General features: G+C 35.4%; 1 protein-coding gene across 1 annotated transcript in view; it reads right to left on the minus strand.

The window, feature by feature from the left end:
- Window positions 1-22,790, minus strand: part of DPYD (dihydropyrimidine dehydrogenase) — a 768,359-nt gene that overhangs the window by 408,753 nt on the left and 336,816 nt on the right. Inside the window, exon 11 of the mRNA XM_044748877.2 lies at window positions 21,665-21,875. Coding sequence (XP_044604812.2) covers window positions 21,665-21,875 — 211 coding nt within the window. The remainder of the gene's footprint in view (window positions 1-21,664; window positions 21,876-22,790) is intronic.

The raw sequence follows: 22,790 nt of genomic DNA on the forward strand, positions 1-22,790 counted from the left end.
CAGTAATCTGAAAATTAAGAAAAATTATGATTTAATTATTGTTCTAGGGATTCGAACTGTTTTTAACGAACCATAACAACAGAAAGTTAATGAAATATCTGAGTTAACAGCACATTCAAAATGTACTGACTTTACCAACTCAAAATATACCTCACATGTAGAATTAAAGACCGTGGTTTGGGCAATGTTTCAGAGCTGGTATTTATGTCTAAGAAGTATGGATCCATGAAGAAGGAGAGTACAGACTTTTAAAGATTGTAATGGATATAAAGTCCATTTAAATCCCTTTAAGTGGATATACAGTGCATTTTCTAAAACTTCATTTGTCCATAACCATTATTCTTACAGATTTGTTATTGCTTACATGATCCCAAACTTGCGCCTGTGTTTCACAGGTGTAAGTTATATTGTGGATTTGGGTCAATGGCAACTCTCTTCCTTTCACAACAAGAAGCTTAATAAACAAAACAAGACAAAGCCTACATTTTCACCGTTATTTGCAGTTAACGCTAAGCAATTTCATGGACACAAAACATAGTCACATTTAGCCAGAAGTTTTTGTTTTATTTTGTAAAAATCAACAAATGCAAACATTATCACTAATTACTTGTAAAAAATGCTGTGTAAAAGAGTTCTAAATTATTTGCTAAATATGTTGTGTTCCAATGTATCTACGCATGTCATAGAACAAGGAAGAGGTTGAGTTCCTTTAAGAAAAATATGTAAAGGAAGCTTTGCCTAGACACATGATCCTGATATTTGGAAGAGATAAAAGAATAAAAGTTAGAGAAAGGGTTGATCAAGAGAAGAAATGAAGAAAAGTAAACAACACCATTTATGATGGAGCAAACTGAGTCAGTGTTTAGGATAAAATGTTCTCTCCACGTATTCACATCATGAATTTAAAGTCGAGCATCTCAAGACAGACTAAGGAGCTATTCTCTATTTCAATTCAAAAGAGAATATAACAACTTAAACCTAAGGAGAAGGGACTGGATGACTGGAACACAAAAGTCAGTTGTTGAATAGATTCATGAGTCAAGTTTAAAGTAAAATAATTAAATGTAAAAAAATGTTATTCTAACATCGAAACCAATTTCTTCTGAGCAATAATAGAAAAAAACAAAAATAAACCTTGGTACATATTTGTAGCTTTCTACTTAAAGAATACTAGAATTTTAGAAAACTATTAAGGGACTACTGTTGATTGCATTTTCCTCACAAGACTGTAGGTTCCATGAGAACAGGAATGTGTCCGTGCTGCGTGCCACTGTACCATAGAGCCTAGTGCAGCACCTGGAGCACACGAGACGCTCAGCTCAACAGATGAACGAATGAATGAACGAACAGACAGATCAATGCTAGCGTGCTCAGGTTTTTATTTAACAGTCTGCTACTGTTTGTATCCCTGATGAAATTTCATCTTTCATTGGGAGTAAAATTAAATATTCATGTAATTATTTTCAATGTAGAATGGCATCTTGAGAAGATTTTTCTAACATCTTTAAAGGTCACATGAAAAGAGACCTTTATCATTTGTTCCCCATTGCGTAACAGATCATCACTACCATCTGTTGACAGTTACTTGAGTTGCAAGAAAGTCAATAGTGAACATGCCTCATCAATTCAACCTATTATAATAATGGTAACTGTAACTGAATGGTTTATGTAATGGGTTTTATATATGTATATACTATGTATATAGTATAGTAAATATAGTATATAGTATAATAAATATATTAAATATACTGCATATATAGTAAAAAATAATTCTCCTGTATAAGAAATGGCCTTATTTGTCCAAAACTTTGATACAACTTCGTCCCATATAGAGATCTGCAATAAACACGATTTTGTAAATGAGAAGGCATTCAAAATTATTTCACTGGGAAATCAAAGCCCTTTTATACATTTTTCTCATTTTTTACAGGAATATCCTTGAAGGTTAGCACAGATCTCTCTCTAAGCTTGAGCAAGGTAGAGATTATGTCTTAGTCATCTTTGATGCCCCACAGCAGCTATCAGAGTCAAAGACTCAGATATTGTGACATTCTTGAAGCTTAAGCTTCAGGGTTCCTTACTTGCATGGGCCTCTTTCAAGGCCTTGTGCCTAAATTTGAATTTGCAATTTGTTCTTTTTTATAGAGTAGTCCTCAAATTATATAAACTTCAGACCTCACAAAACCTGAATCTACCCTTGAATAACACTGCATTATACACAGTAGGTGCCAAATAAATGCTTGCTGAATTCAAATGAAGTTCTTTAGTAATGTGCTTTATAGTTTCTTATAATTTAAAAATGTATGTAGTATGATTCACTTTGATATTAGAGCTCCATCACTAACTCAGTCAATAAGTAGTCAGCAGACATCACTATAAGTTTAATAAGTAACTTGCATTTCTTAAAATATTTAGCACCAACACCATAATCCACCCCAAGAGCATTTATTTGAGAATTCAAAAGTGCTTTTCTATTTATAGGTCTTTCCAGTGGATATGCATTGTGTTATTTTATATCCCTAAACATTCATACATACTTATGTTTACTTTTAAAAATATGGTCTCTTTCCTCGATCTTTAATTCATTTATACCTTGGACCTGAACTATTTTATCATTTGTAATATCTAGCTAACCTTACTAATAATCAAACAACTCTCTGACATTGTATTCCAAAATAGAAAAGGAATTTTCTTTCATATTGAAAATTATCTCAGCCCCCTTTTGAAAATTATCTACTGAATTTTCCCCCTACTCTTTCTGGAGGCCTGCAGGTTTAACAAGTTCGGAGTTTCATTTAAGAAATAAATAGAAAAAACCATGAGAGGTCAAGCAATTGGTTATGATGTTATTAACATATTATAGCAAAGCTCACATCAATCAAAATAAAGATTATTTCCATTTTAATATCAAATATTTTGACTTAATATTTACAAATCATCATTGAAGAAGTACAACATGGACAACTTATAGGAATACAAACAATGCTACAGTAGGTCAAAAATGTTTTCTATCAGTGGCACTAAGCAGCTAATGCAAGAATGACTGTTCATTGCAAAATGAACATCAAATGCTTAGGCTCATTTCCCTGAGGCTCAGTGGACTCTATTTAAGCATATGTTTTATTTATGTGTGAGTGTGAGTGTGTGTATATATATGTATATGTGTGTATAGAGAGAGAGAGAGAATATAAATTCATGAATTTATCAAAACTTTGTTGAATCTGATTATGGTCTAAATAGCACCTTTCATGATTTCAATGACTCTTCTGAAATATAGTAAATATATCTATTATTTAACCATATTTTTTAAGCTCCAAAGTATTTAACTTAGAATTCAAATCAAGGATTCAGTGAAAAAAAAATCCATATGCATTTTATTCATAATTTGTCAGAAAGGAGCGCATTTATTTAGCCACCTCTTACGAGGAAGACTTTCATCCCCCTCATCATTGTAACCATCCTTCTATGAACTCCTCACAGCTCTCTTACATCTCTGCTGATACATTTAACTCAGAATACAATGAAAATAAATCTCAGAAGCATATCTTCTGTTCTGCCTTTATCTAGCTTGGAAGGAGGGAAAGCATAAGTAGATGAAAAATGTATATTTACATTTGCAAACCAAATAACTGCTTGCCATTTCCTATGAGGTGTTAAATGAATATTAATAGAAGGATTGTATTTTTTCTTTCTTGTTTATAAAATAACGGGGGTGGGGGGGAGAGGACTTTCTGTTATGATCACGCAGTTTTCCCACAGATTTCCATGAGATTGCATCTTGATGGAGACTGCAGCATATGTCCCAGTAGCTCCATCGTCGAACAGAAAAAGAACTTGAAAAAGAACTCAAAACATGCTTAATCACAGTCTATATTATTCTGCAAATGGGAGAGAAATGTGTTAAATGATATGGCGCCTGGAATTTTATGCAGTCTTTACAAAGAACGAAAATATCCTTAATTCATACCAAACATTCAAGATTTATGTTAATTTTCTGCTTTAATTACTACTGTGTTTGAATGAGCTTATTTAAAAAACAAAGACACTCTGAGGTAGCTTTAAAACAAGAAATGGTTTTGAAATAGGAACTTTTAGTCAATTTAATGTTATGCATGAAATGATTTTTTTATATAGACTTAATTGTATTGTGACACACAAGTTCTTCAATAAGCCACAGCTTAAAATTGCGGAAACCGTCCCTCAGGGACACATCACTAGCAGATGCAGATTGCCAAGGTCAATTAAACTGATGGAGCTGTGCTGTCATATATGTAGAAGAGAAACCCACAAGCATATGACAAGTATATTTCTCAGTATTTATAAAAAGATGTCAAGAATGTTATATTTTAGTACATAAATATAAGTTAATTCTCCATAAACAATAAAACAATACAACCGAAATCATAATGAAGAAGGATTATTAGTATTCTTTGGAGAGTTTGATATGCTCTGAAACAACAGGGGAAATAAAAAAATTTAACATTTATAATAAAATGATACCTTGAAAACATAGATGAATTCATTTATGTGCTCGTTGTTTACTTTTACAGAACCTATCAACCAATAGGATCAAAGTACAATGAAACAAAAAGACGAGCTGAGGCAATAATCTCAGTAATTCAACGTTGAAAGCAAAATCTCAGCAAAAGCAAATAAATTCTAATTACAGGGCCAGGACATCAGAGTTCTGTTTGAATAGAATAACCTGGGGAAAGGAAGGGACAGACCAAGAGAATGCCTTCAACTAAGAATATCAGGCCAGATGGCCTGAGCTTTGTCTTCACATCTCCCTTCTGCCTCTAAATATTTGAATCAATATGCTATCCATTCCCAAACACAATGGAGTCCATAATGAGGATTTATCATTTTCCTTCTGTAAACCCCTCAAAAGTCAAACTTGATTCTGCGCCTCCCTGCTTCTCCAGGACCTCAAATATCATCTCTGACTCTCTTTAGAATATTGTAATTCTCATATTCTCCTCTCCTGTTTTGGTTTTGTCAAAACTGGTTTTGACATGATTCTCTTTTCTCACTGCCATTCTTACATCTTCATTTATCTAATTTCTTAAAGTAATTTACACTGACTGCCTACTTTTTTTACCACCTAATTATTCCTTCCAGTCTGTCCCTCTAATGAAAATATGGAATCTGTGGTCACCAAATTCTATGACCTCAGTCCATTTTCCTTTTGCCTTTCTGTAGCATCCAATAGTTGAATCACATGAATTTTGATCTCCTTCTTCGATTTGCGTAATGTTACTCTATGTGAGCTCTCCTTATGTTTAAACTGACCCCCTTCGGCGTCAGCTCCTCCTCACCTCTTCATCTTCTTCTTCTCAGCTCTCAAATATTCAGCCCACACACTTTTCTCTATCAGAAATTATAGTCATCTTGTGCCTTTAACTTCATCTCTATGTCAATGACCTCAGACACCACCTTGAGCCCTTTTATTCTGGCACTTCTGGCTGCATGTTATAGATTCCAGTGTGGACGCTCTACTGCCTCTTCCAAATCACCACCTCCAAAACCCAGTTCCAAGCTTCCTCTGGACCTTCCACCATTTCATGACTGATTATTGGTAAGCTTGCTCTTTCACGTCTCCTACTCATTGTGACAATCATCATACCTTTTTTATTCTCCTCAAACCTTCCATGGACCTGGCTCCTTTTTCTTGCCCTACCATCAGAAAGCCTTGACTCATAAATATAAACAAATATAGAAGTTATCTTATGAAAACCCTTTGTCTTCTCATTGCCAAAACTACAAACCTACTACATGTGTGCCCACTTGCTCTCTCTTCCTTCTTATAACAATTAAAGAACTCTCCCTCTTATCAAAGGCCACTCCTTCCACCTGAGCCCTAGAATCCTCTCCTCTTACCTTGTAGGGATTTTGCTCCCTAGGTTACATGCTTTCTCTTCTCTGTTATCAGCCATTCCCTCTAAATTAGATGTTCCCCATAAGCATGTACATACATGTACAGTATTTCCCATTTTAAAACTATTCCAGACCTGCATTTGCCTCCCAAAACTTCACTGAAACTCTTTGCACTAAGATGACTAATTAGTTCCAGGGATTCCTCTCAGGGATCACCTCGCTTCAGGACCGGGACAAGGGTGAGGCGAGTGATGTGCCCCAAGAACAAAACTTAAGAAGGTCCTTGGGCTCAGGATCATACAAGTACAGGTAGGCATCTCCCTGTCTCACACTAACTGTGGCACTGCCTTCCTTGATTGCTCAGTAGCATTCAACAGATGATCACTTCCTCCTCACAAAAGGCCCTTATCTTGGCTTCAACGACACCACACTTTCTTCTTTTCCACGTGCTTCCATGATCACTCTTTAATCTTCCCTGCTGATCTTTCCTATTCTCCTTTCTCAAATGACCTAGAAATAGACCTTAAAAATATTGGCATAATTTTGAATCTTTTCTCTTCAACTACCTCAATGTCTAGTCCGTTACCACGGTCTGACAATTCATCCCAAGTAAACTCTCTCCTAGGTACTTCTTACATCTCATTTATATCATCCTCACCTAATGAAGAATGTTAAGAAAAGCAAACAACATTTATTGACCCCTTGTATGAGGCAGGCATGATGTCGAAAATTTCCATATAATATCCCATTTAGAGCATCTTTAAGGTGGGTATTACCATCCAAAATATAACCATTGGTGAGAGAGCCAGTGTTTGAATCCAGTTATTTCTAACTCCAAAGCCCAGCTTGCCACTGACCCTTGGTATGGGGCAAGAGAAAGCCAGGAATGGGCCAGGAACAGTCTCTTAAAGCTTCACTACTGGGGACCATGGGAGTAACTAAAATGAAGCAGATGGGGGTTGGAGGGATAGCAAAAAATTCTAGTCTTGACCAGTTTTACAAATACAGCCTTTAGGTCATCTCTTCCAGTGGAATCTTTTCTTTTCCCTTTTTGTTAAAATAATCACAACCACTTTCTGTTCAACTAGTCACTCTGTGCCTTTGTTTCACCACTCTTGGAGTTTAGGTCCCGTATGTGGGTCAGTGCCTTTCCCAGCATCTAGCACAATGATTGGCACATAACAGGAATTTGATAAATGTTTTTTTGGTAGAAAAATGTAATATGAAAATGTAACATTTGTTGTTCCATTTATTTAGGACTCATGTTATCCTGTCTTAATTTGTTCTTTTTCTCATAGGTCTTATTTCCACAACCAGAGAGCTCACTGTGGAGAGGAAACCCAAATATTTCCCTCTTTTTTCAAAAAAAGCTTCTAAAAAAAAAAAGGCTTCTACAGTGACAAACACACGGACTAGAGAAGAACAGGCACTTGGTTAACCTCTTTTGATTGATTTAACTACTTGATTTTTCTACTGCTAGGGTTAAATAAGGCTCAGCTTGATAAGCTTGCAGAATTCAGGCAGTGTAAAAAGTACAGATCTCATTTTCTTTCCCTCCATGCTCAGGACAAACTTAGGCTCCCCAAGTTAAATATAAAAGATGATGTCAATAACAGCCTGTAGCAACTCCTTTTGTTTTACTTGTATTCTACAGGGAGTCTCATCCTCATTTCCTAAACTGACCAACTAATCAATTCAGAATTAAAATTGTCCAAGCACTTCACCTTGATTTGCTTATTTTTCTGCAATAATTTCATCTATTTTAAACTCTAAACTCCTTGAAGATTTGATTTCATTTTATCTGGAAGAGATCTCCTCAAGGAGGTCAGTGTCCTTGAAGGAAATATATGGGGATTGTTTTCAAATTCTCTGTTGGATTCCCAAATGCTACACTTTGATTTGCTTATTTATATTCAATGATACCATCTACTTAAGACTACAAACTCCTTGAAGGACTAGATCATCCTTTAATCTGATTTGGAACATAATCATCATAATTCTATGCACATTTGGGTGCTTAATACTTCTTGATAATTAGGAGACAGTAAAAAAAAAGTAGAAAGGCTACTGAAATATTATATATATACTTCTCAGTGAAAAAACTTTCTAAAATGCTGAATGATACTATCAAGTGATATAAATAATTACAGAGAGGGGTTAAGAAAAACGTTTAATACGAAATCCCCATTTGCTGCATTTAAAGCATAAATAAAAACAAATAGAAAGCCAGTAGTAAATTATACTACTTGCGAAAACAATATTATTAAAATATAAGTGAATACTGAAAAATATTTTAATTAACAAAATAAATCAAATGGAAAAGATTCCCTAAATAGAGCTTTAAAAGTAAGTCTATGTGTGTTTGACTGCCATGACTAATTATGTATCCTTGTAATGTGTGTTCAATTTGGGCTTATTTAAATAGCAGAAATGCTCATTAGCTGCAGTATATCTGTGAAGCTTCAGTAAACAGTTTAATGGTTTTTATGTTTAACCAATTTCATAAGTTCCTGTAATTTTAGCTTTAGCAGCTCATTAATGTTATTTTTTGATATTCATCTTATGACTCTTTTTTTTCCTTGTCAATCGGCTGTAGGCATACTTCAATGGAAACTTAAAACACATACTAGAATTTCTTTTATACATTTTTAGTACATAAGTAAATGCATGGTTCAAAAATATAGCTTCTTTAAAGAGAGCATTACTTGAATTACCATGCAGTCAAGAAATATCTTTGGTATTGGCAAAGGCTATATTTAATAGGGTTCATAATGATAATAATGACACACATTTATTAAGTGCCTCCACGAACATGTGGCTGTTCTGGACTAGGCACCAAACAGATCGTCCCTTTGGATCCTCGCAGAATAGGTATTGTTTCAATTTTGTAGTTGAGGAAACTGAGACTGAGCTAAGTTACTCAGGTCACACTCTTAGGATTTGAACCTAACTGCACATCAGCTACAGATATTCCAGCTAGAAAAGCCTGGAGGTCTTCAGGGCCACTTGGAGATACACACCCAGATCTAAGGAGAGGGCCCTGCACCTTGAGATCAGATATAGTTACAAGGATGGATAAAGCTCCTGAAGAAAGAACGCAAAAGCAGGTAAAAATAGTCAACCACTTATTTTTTAAAGTAGCAGGAAACACAACCTGAACTAAAGTCTGAGGAGGAATCCTGCAGTCCTGTTGTCAATATAATATAACGTTGTCAATATAGTAAGATACACAGAGTGAAACAGGAGAAGAGCAGGAGCTGAAAAGGAGACACGCATTTCACTACACGTTCCCTCTGTCTGTGAGGGGAACATATTTAATTGACTTGCCCTGTTAAATTTCCAGTACCCGTCAACTCTGGAGTAAAACTCAGATACATTAGCCTAACACTAAAAACATTTTCTGAATTAGCAATGATATGTTTTTCCACCTTTACTCTACTATTTCTCATTGTGTACCTTACGATCTAGCCAAAGGAACTAGTCCATGTATGTATCCAATGTGCTTTCTCCTGTCTCTGTTCTCTTAATTCCTACCCAGTTCTCATCTCTATTATAAATGCAACTGCCTCCGTGAAATCTTCTTTGATTCTTACAGCTGGAAGTCACCTCTCCATCCTGTGTGTTACACTAGCAGTTTATCTATTTCTCCTTGAGTCACTTTCTACCTAATAGTATTTTTATTTATGTGCATTTTTCTCCTTCTATTAGACTACAAGCTCATGTAGACAGGGACAATGTAATCACTTTTGTGTACCCAGGAGAACCTAAAACAGAATCTTGTATACTTAATAAATACAGAATGAAAGAATGGGAAAAAAGTGCTTATAAGTATTCAGGAGGGCAGATTAGAAAGGTGTCAAAATTAAACTGAGGCATTTGGTTTCAATCCCACCATCAGGGGAGAATAATGCCATGATACTGGTGATGCAGAAGTTCATTTGGCAGCAGTGTGCAAATACAGGGGAAAACATTGGGCCATATTAAACCAAACGAATTGTCAACAGACTTTTCAGAGGGCTTGGAAAATCATTGAATATTTGCTGAACACATCCTGCATATAATATACTTGCCAGCCTTTCATGCACTTGTATGAAAAAAAAAAATGGTTGCATCTGTAAAAGTCCTTTGAAAACACTTTAAAGAGCTTTATAATTACAAAATATTATAAGTATGTCTAGCATGGAAAAAAGGGTGGCACTGAATAGCATTAGTACATACACAGCTTGTGTAGCACCCCTGAATGATGTCAAAGTTAGTGCTGGCTTTCTCTTCTAGCAATGCCAGCACATTTGGGACATCTAATAAATTACATGGGCATATTACATTTGAACTAGGTAGCTTCCATATTTGGGGGATAGATATTAAACATGATTAATGTAATTTTTCGACTTATTCAATTACAACTTACGTTTATGCAAGTCACCGTATGATTTAATGGAAGACTATCTTAAATAGGTATATTGTTCTTTTTATTTTGTGCTTTGAGTCAAGGATACAAATGCAAAGTAATTAACAACAATAATCTGCAATATAAAATATATATTACTAAGAACATTAGTATAAAATCTTCATCATTACTTTATAATTTAAATTTTACATCTTGATTTTACATCTCATAGCAGCCCAGGGTAGTTTAACATTTCACAAGAATATTAAGTTTCAGAATAAACTTTAAATATACCATAGGCTAATGAGAATTTAAAGGACAAATATAATAGTCCACAGTCAATAAAGTTCAGGACACCTATTACACTCACTATATGTTGAATAACAGTGGCTATGTTTTATGATTTCTGTTCTCTGAAACAATTGTTATTTTTCCATTTTCTACCTTATTTCCTCAGCAAAACTTGTTACATGCCACTGCTTTACTTCTTGTATGTAATCTTTGATTTGATGGAAAACTACTGATTTATCCACTGTCTCCCTGTAAGAATGCATATGATATCAACCACTAGTGAAACCTGGAAAATAAAGATAAGGGAAGGCTCTGAACAGAGCTATTCACGGGGGAAACAAAGCTATTCCTATGCAGTTATTAGAGGGAAGTAAAATAATTAGAGAAATATCATGTTGTGCTTCAAATGGATGTCTAAGGCAGTTGTAAGTGATGTGATGCTGATTCCAAACCATTTTCAACACCGTTATCAGTTTGACCTCCTTCCTCATCACCTCCACCCCTTTAGAATAATTCCAAAGAACAACTGTGCAAAGATTCCATTATATTGAATGGCTATTCGCAGAAATGCTGGTACTTGCATTAGATTCCACCACTTCATCCTCACTCTGCATAACATATAATAGAAAGACAATAAATCTTTCAGCCAGAAAAAAATTTGATAATTAGGATAGATTTAAAGAAAATATGTAGAACTTTACTATTAGGTTGCTGAGAATGCTTCTTGCCCAGAATATAATTAAAAGCAAGACAATATACAGGGAAGACTAAAAAGGGTTCATTCTCACCACTGGGCCAACCAATACAAAGAGTATATAAATGTTTATTACTCAGGCATTATAAACAAAATGATAACATAAGGAAACACGTGCATCAGTAAAAGGCGGAAGGTAAAGAACTATGGAATAAAAGTGTCTTGATGCCATGTCCTCCTTAATATATTTACCATCTGAAAAGCAGCAGTAACAAAAGCCGACTTTTTCCTCTTCATAATGTGGTAAGTGAGATGCTTCTGGATTTCCAGAAATGTCACATATCCTTTTGTATCATATTTTTAAGAACTCAGCTATAACAGCTTTCATTCATTAATTCAATCAATGAACAGTCACTGCTCTAGGCACTAGGTTATGACAATGAAAAGAGAGACAAATGATATGTTATGATTCCCAATGTCTGTTTTTCAATCATTCTCTCTCTTCTTAGTTCTAGTCCCATTTCCAGTTGTTGAGTGGATTTGCAAATCCAAAACATGTCACCATTTCCTTCAGATTTGTTCTATCTGCCGCATTCGTGAGTTCTATGAGCATTATGAACATCTGATCAGACTTCCACACTACATACTCCATATTCAACCTCTTTATCAAGCAGATGCCCAAATCCTGACTATTCTCCTTAAGAAACATGTCTTGATTCTGAATGTTCTTCTATAGTTTGACCTCCTCTACCTTAATCTGGGCCTTAATGAGTAGCCACTTAAACTAATGAAAACAGTCTTTTAATTGGTTTCACTGATACTACTCTGTCTTAACTCCAGCCCATCTTTTTGAACACCACTGCCACTGTGGAGCAACATGCTTATTTCACACTCGTGATGCCTCCTTCCAAATGGGAAAACAATCATTGTTACAACACTCATGGTGTGTCTATGAATCTTACTTAGCTTTCCTCAAAAAGCTGAAATTAGTATATCTAATTAACGAATCTGGAAATGAGGTATGCATAACTCACCCTTGCCATGCCTATAGCTTGGGAGCTGCCCATTTGGGCACAGGTTCTTTCCCTTCCTTCATACTAAAAATCTTACTGGAGCAGCTTCCCTTTTAGGGGACCTACCTTGTTGGATCATATCTGTGAATGAGTGAGTAACTTAGTCTAATTCAGGCATTCAATACTAGAAAACACAGTTGCCTTCGGATATGAACCACTTCAAAGGTGATTTCCTGATTTCTAACTCCCAACTATTTGAAGAATATTACCAATGGTTCAAAATTCAAGCAAAGAGAAGGAAAACCCAGCCTTTACCAGAATTACCTCATTAACGATAAAGACCTCTCCCATATTTAAACATCGCCATTTGTCATTTGGATGTCTATAGGATAAAACTGAAAATCCCTAGCTTAGCATATAAGTCTCTTGACTTTACATAAATTTGTAGCCAAATTTCCTGCCATCTTATCCCTACCCACTTCCCACCCTCATCTTACCACATATCATCTGCTCCAGCTAAACAAACTTTCTCACCATTCTCTGGTCACATGAGGCCATTTGTCAGCTCAGACTTTTGTGTATGATCTTCCCTCTAATAGAGAAACTCCTATTTAAGCTCTGAAATCCAGTCCAAATGTGATCTCAGATTATCAAATTATGTTGGAATGTATGTATTAACATGTCTGTTTCTCCCATTAGTCTATGAGTCCCTCAAGGGCAAAGATTCTCTTTTACTCATGTTTTATTCCCAGTGCCTGGACAGTGCCCATTACACAGTTGGACATTAAAAAATGTTCACTGCATGATGAATAATGAGAGAATAGTAGAAACCATAAAATAAAAAGTTTAATTTTAGAAATAAAAGTGGAAAATTCAGACCATGGATAAAGATGAGAACATGCATGTAATAAGCAGGCTGATGACAACTTTCTAAAGACATACTTTTTTTTAATATAGCTTTTTTAAATGACAGTAAAACAACTACTTAATCTAACAGTGTGGTGTTGAGCAAGTTGCATAATTTCCCCATGGCTCCCTCCCTTCCACCCCCATTCCACCTGGAAACTCCTACACATCACTCAGACTTCAATTTACAACCCACTTCCTCTAGGATGCTTCTCTGAACCCTCAGACTGTGTTCTGTGCTTCTCTAGGATTCTAAACTTCTCCCAGAACAATTTATCGTAATTTTGAGTCTCCCCTGTTAAACTGCATTCATGGAGACAAGGTTTGCATTCATCTTTTCCCCACTTTATCCCCAGAACCTAGCTCAGTGTCTGAAACAGCAGGCCATCAGAAGTTATTAGTTAAACAAATAAACTTGTGAAATTAGGGGACTAGACTATATGATCTCTTAGGTCCTTTCTAGCACATTTGGAAACATAAATACGGAAAACCCCAATGCAAGCTATTGTATTGTAACAGATCCAGTAAGTCACCTTGGATGACAACTTCATTGTCCAATTCTGTCTCATCTATTCCTAGTTATACTAATCACTAGTAAGCCCCTTCCTCTAACATTCTTGCCATCAACAGAAAGGTCTCCTATCTAGCAATCAAGTGCAGTATGCCTTAATTTGTTCTTTGAAGCTTTATTGCAAATGTTTGTTTACAAAAAATGCATACAACAACAAAAATTTGACCAATTATGACAGTTTCTCAACTTGGTTCTCCCTTTCTTTCCACTCTCCTTTAATTTTGGTAAGGCAAAAGACGAATTACATGAGCTGAAGCCCACAGAGAGTGGACAGTTGTTAAAGGAAATTTTGTTGAATCTCTAAGTGCCACCATTAGTTTCTGGAGGAGATGTTTTATTGTTTGGAAAACGGAACATGGTGTTTAGAAAAAAAGGAGTAGGTTATTAAAATGTCTTAGTATTCCTAATTCCATGATCGAATTACCATATAAGTAACATTTTAATAAGGAAGAAAACAAATCAAACGAATTCCATGTCTTTTAAAGCACAGATAACCATTATTATTGGGCACCAGACTCATCTAGTGCTCACCATAAAACATTTTTCCTAGGCTTTTCCCAGCACCTAAATAATTGAGGAAAAAATAGACACATTTGAAAAATTCTTCAGTGTTTGCATTGCCAGGGTCTCACGCACACCATGTATTGCCTAACTGGTAATTTCTAGTTCTGACTTAAGTCAGAAAAAGGCAAATTAATCCACGGCCTGCACCTTTGCTCAGTATGAGGGCAAGTGATTCAAAGCTACGCTTGAAGCTGGTATTGACAGAATCTTTGATTTACCCCATGAGGCTTTTAAAAATTTTTCTGAGGGCCTTCTAATAAGGAGAACTGGTGAGTGACTTTAAAAGCTGTTCCCCCCAAAACACTTTCTTATGGAACTGATGGCAATTAATGCTATCAAGGGAGTTGGTTTCCGAGGGTTGCATTAAAGTTTCAGAAAGAACTGGGCTTTGTGTTTCCTTGTTATCTCTAGCGAGACGAGCAGAAAGAAAATGGAGGCCCCGGGTGAATATATAAACTCCTTTCCCAGACGAAGGGTCATGCATTCCCTGCTGTATCCAGAGAGTTCAGTCACCTCATCCTTTGCCCTCCTGAGCAGTCCTTTGGAGCATTATGTTGAGTCTGTTTTATTGCCACATAGGTTCTCACGAATGTCCAAAACAAAACAGAAACAGACTCCTAGATACAGGAAACAAATCAGTGGATACCAGAGGAGGTAGAGGATTAAGGGGTACAAACTTTCAGTTATAAAATAAATAAGTCATAGAGATCTGATCTACAGCATAGAGAATACAGTCAGTAATATTGTAACAACTTTGTATGGTGACAGATAGTAACTAGACTTATGGTGGTTGTTTCGCAATGTGTATAAATATCAAGTCACTACGATGTACGCGTGAAACTACAGCAATAAGATACTACATGTCAATTATACTGCAATTAAAAAAATAGGTTTTCAATCTTAGTTATATCATCCCATAATTTTCAGACACTTAAAAACTCTCAAACTTAGTATCCTCAAAAGTGTTTCTCTCTTGGGGCTGGCCCAGTGGTGTAGTGGTTAAGTTCGCATGCTCTGCTCCAGGCGCCTGGGATTCACAGGTTAGGATCACTGGTGTGGACCTACACATCACTTATCAAGCCATGCTGTGGTGGCATCCCACATGCAAAATAGAGGGACACTGGCAACAGGTGCTCACTCAGGGCCAGTCTTTCTCACCAAAAAAAGAAAAAAAAAAGTGCTTCTCTCTTTCCTTCATAAAATAAAAACAAGTAATCACTTTAGATAAACATAAAAAAATTGGTCCAACTTCACCATTTTTAGTAATAAAAAACAAAGTTATTTAAAAATCCTTTGCTCTTTAAATATCTGATTAGTGGAAACTCAAAACTGAGATTTCTAACCATTAAAAATTAGTTGAAAGAAAATTCCTTTTGATTTCAATGGTATGAAAAACATCAGAATCAATAATAAAACACTAAAAAATATATATGAGATAATTACAAATTGTGCAATCTTTTTTCTGCAAATAAAAATAACCAAATATGTGAAACATTTTCTCATTTAAAAAATCAGAAATATAAGAGCATTTGCTTCACTTATTTACAAAGACATGTTGACAGAACCTCCAAGGCCCTGATGAAGTCCTGATTTTCAAGGACTTTTATTCCTAGACAACATTCATACCATCATAAGGGTATAATGTAACTCAATTTAATTACTATTAATATATGGTTTTGTTATACAAGGATAATAACATCTAAAACTTAAGAGATGCTTACTTGTAAGCATATATCTAAGTGCTTTACCTAGATAGTTTATTTAATTTATTCTTAAAACAACTCTAGAAGGTAGATACTATAATCACCTCCCTTAAAAGATCAGGATCATGGAGTCCAGAGAGACTAAGGGAGCTGGTTCTCCAGCTGGGCAGCCCGGTTCCAGAGCCCTTGCTCTCAGCTGCTACCCCAGACAGACTCTAAATAGTATAATATGTATTGAATTACAAAGAATGCAACAATCTATGCCAAAACAGCAAAAAAATCACTAACAATAGAAAAAAAGAAGTATTTTTCTAACTTGTATATTTTCTAAGAAAAATACCCCAAGCTGATCCCATAGTAGAAAAAAAATAACTAGGTGTAATAAAAAATTAACATCTTAACATAGTCAAATAGTCAAGTCAAATGCACAAATATATACTGTGCACCTATTATGGGCACATAAATATGTCAGCTGCTATTGGGACTACAGTTTTACTATAAAGGTACAATTTCTGCCCTCTTGGGGTTTATAATCATTGGAAGATAAATTAAAATAGGTTCTGGTAGATCTAAGCACATAGCTTTTTTCAAAGCAGACATTTCAAAAGAATGAGAGGATGGGTATGGTGCAGTGTATGGAAGAGGCACAGAGGTCACAGTGTGGGCTAATGTGACTTCCCTCAGTTGTCTGACAGCATATTCAAAGATACATAAAATGATGTCATCTAGATCTCCTAGGAATGTGAGGACAGGGCCAACTCTTCTTACTTCAGTTGGTAATATGAAGCTGGGGGGTTGGTGAAAATGGTAATGCATTATCCTCATCAATTCTAAACTAACAGAAAAAATATGCACACTTTCACAACTGACAGTCTGGTTCCAAGCAGAAAAAGAAGGGATGATAAACTATAAAATAAGCAAGAAGTCTCTTAAACCTGACATTGTCCAAATGACCAAAAGAGAGAAACTCAATTCAATAAACATTGATGGTGGTGTTTAGCAGGAGAGGAGATTTCCTATATTACGAAATACATATTTTTAAAATAAATAAATGTTTAAATAAATGTTTTAAAATTTCCAGCGAAGGGCAATATTTGTGGAGTAGAAATGCCAGTTAGAGGTATTTTATGCTTAATTTACTGCTAGCCTTCAAAATGAGTCTGGAAGGATAAAATCCCAACTTAATGTGATTTGGAATCTTAGAGGGAATGGATGAGAATTTTTAAAAGGTGAAACCACTCTGAGTTTTTCATAGGAAAGATATTAAATAAGGCTAAGACTTTATTACCTCAATCAAATTAGAAATTAGAGACCACAATGCCTTTAGAAGTTGGGATGGCAGTTAATGAAGGATTCAATTAAATTGTGCTCATACTAAGCACACATATATCCCATGCACGGGGATGTGGAATACGTAGTCGTCTGTTCCTATCTCTCATTCACCGTACTACCCAAAAAAAGACAGAGAAATGAAATAGATTTAGGCAAAATAATAATGAGTACTTCTAATTGTTATTAGCCTTAGTAGCAATGAAATAATTAGCAACTATATTCCAAGCTTATTATCTAAATTTGTTTTATACATTTGATATATTATCTTTCTCTATAAACTGTTGAGATACCACTTTTACAACAGAAAATATTTATTAAAGATATATTAGATGCATAACACTAAAGTTATTTTATATTATCCTTAGTAAGACATAAATTAAGGGACTTGCAAAGTCACAAAATATATCAGAGAAAAAACTGAGATTAAAAATTTAATTTCCTTCAAATTTCATGATTTAGTTTTTCTTTACAAACATTATTATTGATATAATAGAGATACGAAAGTATTTTCATTTAAAATACTACTGTAATCAGAGAACACTGGAGAATAAATTATCACTGTACTTTACACATAGTGTGTCAAGTTTATTTCACTCCTTGGATTCTTCAGCATATATTTATATAATGCTTTCACCAAGGACTTCCTGACTTAGTACTATGGAGTGCAATCTGTGCTAGACACTAGGAGGAATAATTCAATAGGGAACAGCAGAAAAGAAACCCGGATACATAGGATATGTAAAGTCATTTGCTGGAGTTTTCAAGTGTTAAGGAGGAGGAGCTTTATCCCAGAATATAACGTAACATTGGTGAATTTAATGAAAATAAAATTGGAATTAGAAATGTGAATCTGGGATAACATTTTGAACATTAGTGTTGGGGAGAACTACGGTACCATTACAACAGTAGCGAAGTTGAGAAGACCTCTGCTCTACGGAAATCTGATGAGGTGATTCCTCCTTACTGTGAATATCTCCCTGAATGTATTACTCACTTGGTAAAACAATTATTTGTTTATTTGGTAAAACAATTATTTGTTTGTAAGTCTGCCTCCAACCCCAGCCTGTGAGGTTTTGAGTACAAGGAATGCCCCATCATCTTTGTACTCTCCAGAATACAACTTGGTACCTGGCATTCACTAGATCCTCAGTAAGTGTTTGTCACATGTATGAGCATAAACATAGGTCGAAATGTCTTCTGAGGCATGGAGAGTGGAGAAAGAGATTTCAGTCATTCTACACAGAGGTGAAATAGTACTTAACTGTGACTCTAGCCACTATCTGGCACACAGAAGTTGATTCAACATTTCTTACAGGAATTAACCTATGTATGAAAAAAATGAATGAATGAATGGGACAGTCAGTTCACTGCGGGAATAAATATATTCAGAAGAAAAAATGGGCAAAGTGTCAACTTTGGAAAGTACTAAGCTAGAGGAACAAGTAACGAAATAGAGGAAAAAGAGCAGCCAGGGATAGGTTTCATGATAGGCTTGGATAAGCAACAGTTAAAAGAAAAAGCAAGAAAAGGGAGTGTCGTAAACAATAATAATGTGTTGCAGTTGCATTTCCAAAGCACTTTCACGTTATTTCATTTAATTCTGACAACAGTCCTGAGAGATAGGGAGAATAGGTATTATTATTCTTGTTTTTTTTTTTTTTTTACAGAGGAAGCAGCTGAGGCTCAGAAAGGTTAAGCGACTCGGAGGAGAGCATTTCAAACAGAAATATTTAACATTGCCAAATGCAGAAAATAGAATAAGGACTGAAAAGATGTCACTGAGTTTGGCAGGCAGTTCACTGGAGCCTGTGCAAAGTGAGGTTGGGAGCAGGGGAAAAAGAGGTGGAAAGGGAGGTTGATGTTTTAAGAGAGAGGTTTAACACATTATAGATAAATAATATTAAATCATATAGTATGACATATGTGATAATCACAAAGGTGTCCCACGTAAATTACACTGCATAGGCATCAGGATGGGTTAAGACTTAGGGTAGACTTAGGGAGAAGAACATCTTCTCTTCTTACCCAAATGGGCCACTTGCTTCCTGGAAACTGATTTTTGCCATCCCTTAAATATGTGTGTGCACATGAAAAGTTAACTGACTTTGAATTATTACTTCAGGATTTTAAACACTATCCGAGTAAGATACTCTTGATCAACTTCTAACAAACACTGATTCCCTCTATCCCTTTCTTGAATGTTCTCCATTCAAAAACCAGTGTTGAAAATATTTAGATGGAGTAGAGGCATGAATGCTATTTAACATTCCAGCTCTTCCAAGTTCCCCTCTTACTTGGAAAGTAGCTCCTTCTTAATGTAAACATTAAAGGACCCTGGTAAAGCAGGTAATTCTTTTTTTTTTTTTTTTTTTTGTTGAGGAAGATTAGCCCTGAGCTAACATCTGCTGCCAATCCTCCTCTTTTTGCTGAGGAAGACTGGCCCTGAGCTCACATCCATGCCCATCTTCCTCTACTTTATATGTGGAATGCCTGCCACAGCATGGCTTGCCAAGCGGAGCCATGTCCACACCTGGGATCCAAACCAGTGAACCCCAGGACACCGAAGCAGAACGTGCGCACTTAACCACTGTGCCACCGGGCAGCCCCAGTAATTCTATTTAAAGATAAATTTTTCCAGGTAGTTTGTTATTTTAAGTCAAGAGGACAGGAAAGAAAAAGGAAGTGATGAACCATGTGTCCTTGACTTCTCTAAACGGATATGGGGTACTACATGGGAAACACTGGAAAAAACATACACAAGCAAATTCTGGAATAAAATACACAAATAAATTCTGGAATGACTTTGTCAAATAAACATGAATAAATCAAATTTTCTTCTACTTCATATTTCAGTACTAAGTTAAATCTTTCACTCCTCACACACACGCACTAGTATAAGCTCAGGAAAATCACATCTGAAATCACAAAAGCTGTTTTCTATGATCTTCTGCGTCACATCTACTTAAGTTTGTTTAGGAAAAGATGCATTTTTCTTAATATTAGACCTGTCAGCTCTGGAACATAACTTTAGATGGTAAGCTAAATTATTTTTTGATAGGCGAATCATCAACAGAATTGCTAGTTAAATATGATTCAACTTTTTACTCAGTGCTTGGTGATGTGCAGAGTAGTAAGAACAGTATGATTTTTTTTTGGATAATAGAATGCAATTTACACACTGTTCTTTTTTTTCTTTCTGAATCCAGTTAATGAATAAACAAACCATACTCTGAGGATGTCTAGACATCACACTAACATCTAGATGAAAAGTGACAAATTCAGGCCATCAACCAGCTATTTGAAAACATTTATCTTGATGACATTAAACATCTGGATGTTTCCAAATACCAAGACGTTTGATGTCCTGCAGATAAAACATTCTGATGACTGGTTGAATTTTTTACTTATCTGTTGCATAAAAATGCACATTTGCATTTATATGTCTCTTCCTGTTTCAGACACAAGACGTAATTTTAGCAGGGATGCAGCAGGAAGTCATAGAGAGGAATCCTCAGGCTTTAATGTTTTTGTTGTTATTGCTGTTCTTAACGAATCTCTGACCTAGAGAAACGTCCTTCTTTTATTTCAGTAAATAAAGGAGTCAATCGTCATTTCAACAGTGTATATTAAAAGGTAAAGGATTTGCAAAATGAAATCACCTAGGTACTTAAGCGTTCATCTGCAATGACCCACAAAAACATTGTGAGTGGGGAAAATATAACACAAAAGAGTCTTAATTGATTGACCTACTGTTCAGTTGGAATGCTATATAAAATATTTTTCTCATTAATTCTTTTAAAGCATTTTATTCTTCCTTAGCAAGTTCATTTGAGCCATCCAGAGAAATGACAGGAGTTCAACCTTTCTAATTTGATAATTTTGATATTTCTAGCGATGGTTTGGCATGAGGATGGTAATAAACATGAATTCTATCTTTGCCTATTCATTAGATCCTAATTCGCCTGAATCATTAAAGACTGGCTGGTACAACTTCCCTGTCACATTTTCTTACTCTACGTCTAATTGAAGAAAAAGTCATTCTTATAGAGGAAACAAGGCAAATATTATTACAAAATAGAATATGTATTTTGATTATCAGCTTAAAAGAATGATTAATGTTCTTTTCAATTCCCAGCACTTTAAAAATAATTCTGTAAAAGCATTAAATACCATTTCTAAGCCTTCTAAATCAAGATTGCTTGCATTCTACACTAGAAGGAGGAAATGAATGTTAAAGTGAAAAATAATTCCCTGAAAGCTGGAAACTTTTACGGCACTAAAATAAGAGACAATGGCATAACACATTCCAGCTCCCGAGCGCTCTACCTTTAGGATCACTCAGAACTGAACCAAAGGCGCTGATGATCACATCGGCTTTCAGCTGGACGATCTGATCTTCATCTTCACTCCAGTTTCCAGCTTCATCTTGCTCTGTCCGAACAAACTGCATAGCAACAATTCTCCCACCTCTTACGACAACCTTCCGTGGGGACAGGAAAGGCAAAAATTCACACTTTTCTTCCTTAGCAAGCTCCATCTAAAACAAAAGAGAACAGAGAAAAAACTTGAAAATGTTTCTTCTCCATTTAATATTTGATTTCTAATTCACTTATACACGCTAAAGTTTATGATGTTTAAATCAAGATGAAGCTTTTGCCTTGAACAAAGCTGAGATTCAGTTATCAGCTATTTATATTTTGTAAATCACTCAGTCAGGGGAGTTCTGAATTGGAGTTGTCACGTCAAAGTTTATAGATCATGGCGTCACGAGACATGTCTCAAGTCTTAGGTCTTGTACGCCCTGCGGCTGGTAGTATGTGAGGTTTCAGACTATAGTAGCCTAGACTCCTTATGCTTTTATTTCTGTAGGTTAAGTTCTCTTTTTAATCATGCCACTTATGAAAATAAATATTTCAGATTATTACCAGGCTGCCCATAGCTAAGCTGGAAAAAAGTCAATAAAGTAGGTGAGCCCATATGTGCAAGTACATGATCAGAATGACAGACAGGAGGAAAGAAGACTAGAGAAACTCTGTGGAACTAAGAAATAAATTTAACATTTATTCTTAATTTTATAAAAATACAAATGAAAATTTTAAGAAGGAGAAACAAGAAAGTTCCTGTTTAACAATTCCCAGTTCTTCCATATCTCTTACGTAATCCATTCTGCCATAAAATGGGACAACCCAGTTTTGTTTGTTTTCATGCCCATAACGGGATGCCTATCAAGACAGAGTGTTAATATTTATTTATTTATTTTTCCACTTACTGTTTTTGGGGGAATCTAAGGCTTTGTCAATGTAATCCTAACTAGTGTGATGACTAGTCTTTCTAAAAAAATGTAAAAATGTCCTACTGAAAAGGTTGACGGGGTGCCAAGTCTTGTTCTTTGCCTCCTCTGGGGAAGATAGGGAACTGTTAGTAGGACCCCTGACAAGTGAGGTTGATAAGG

The sequence above is a fragment of the Equus asinus genome, chromosome 16 (assembly GCF_041296235.1).
Source record: "Equus asinus isolate D_3611 breed Donkey chromosome 16, EquAss-T2T_v2, whole genome shotgun sequence".
Taxonomy (NCBI): domain Eukaryota; kingdom Metazoa; phylum Chordata; class Mammalia; order Perissodactyla; family Equidae; genus Equus; species Equus asinus.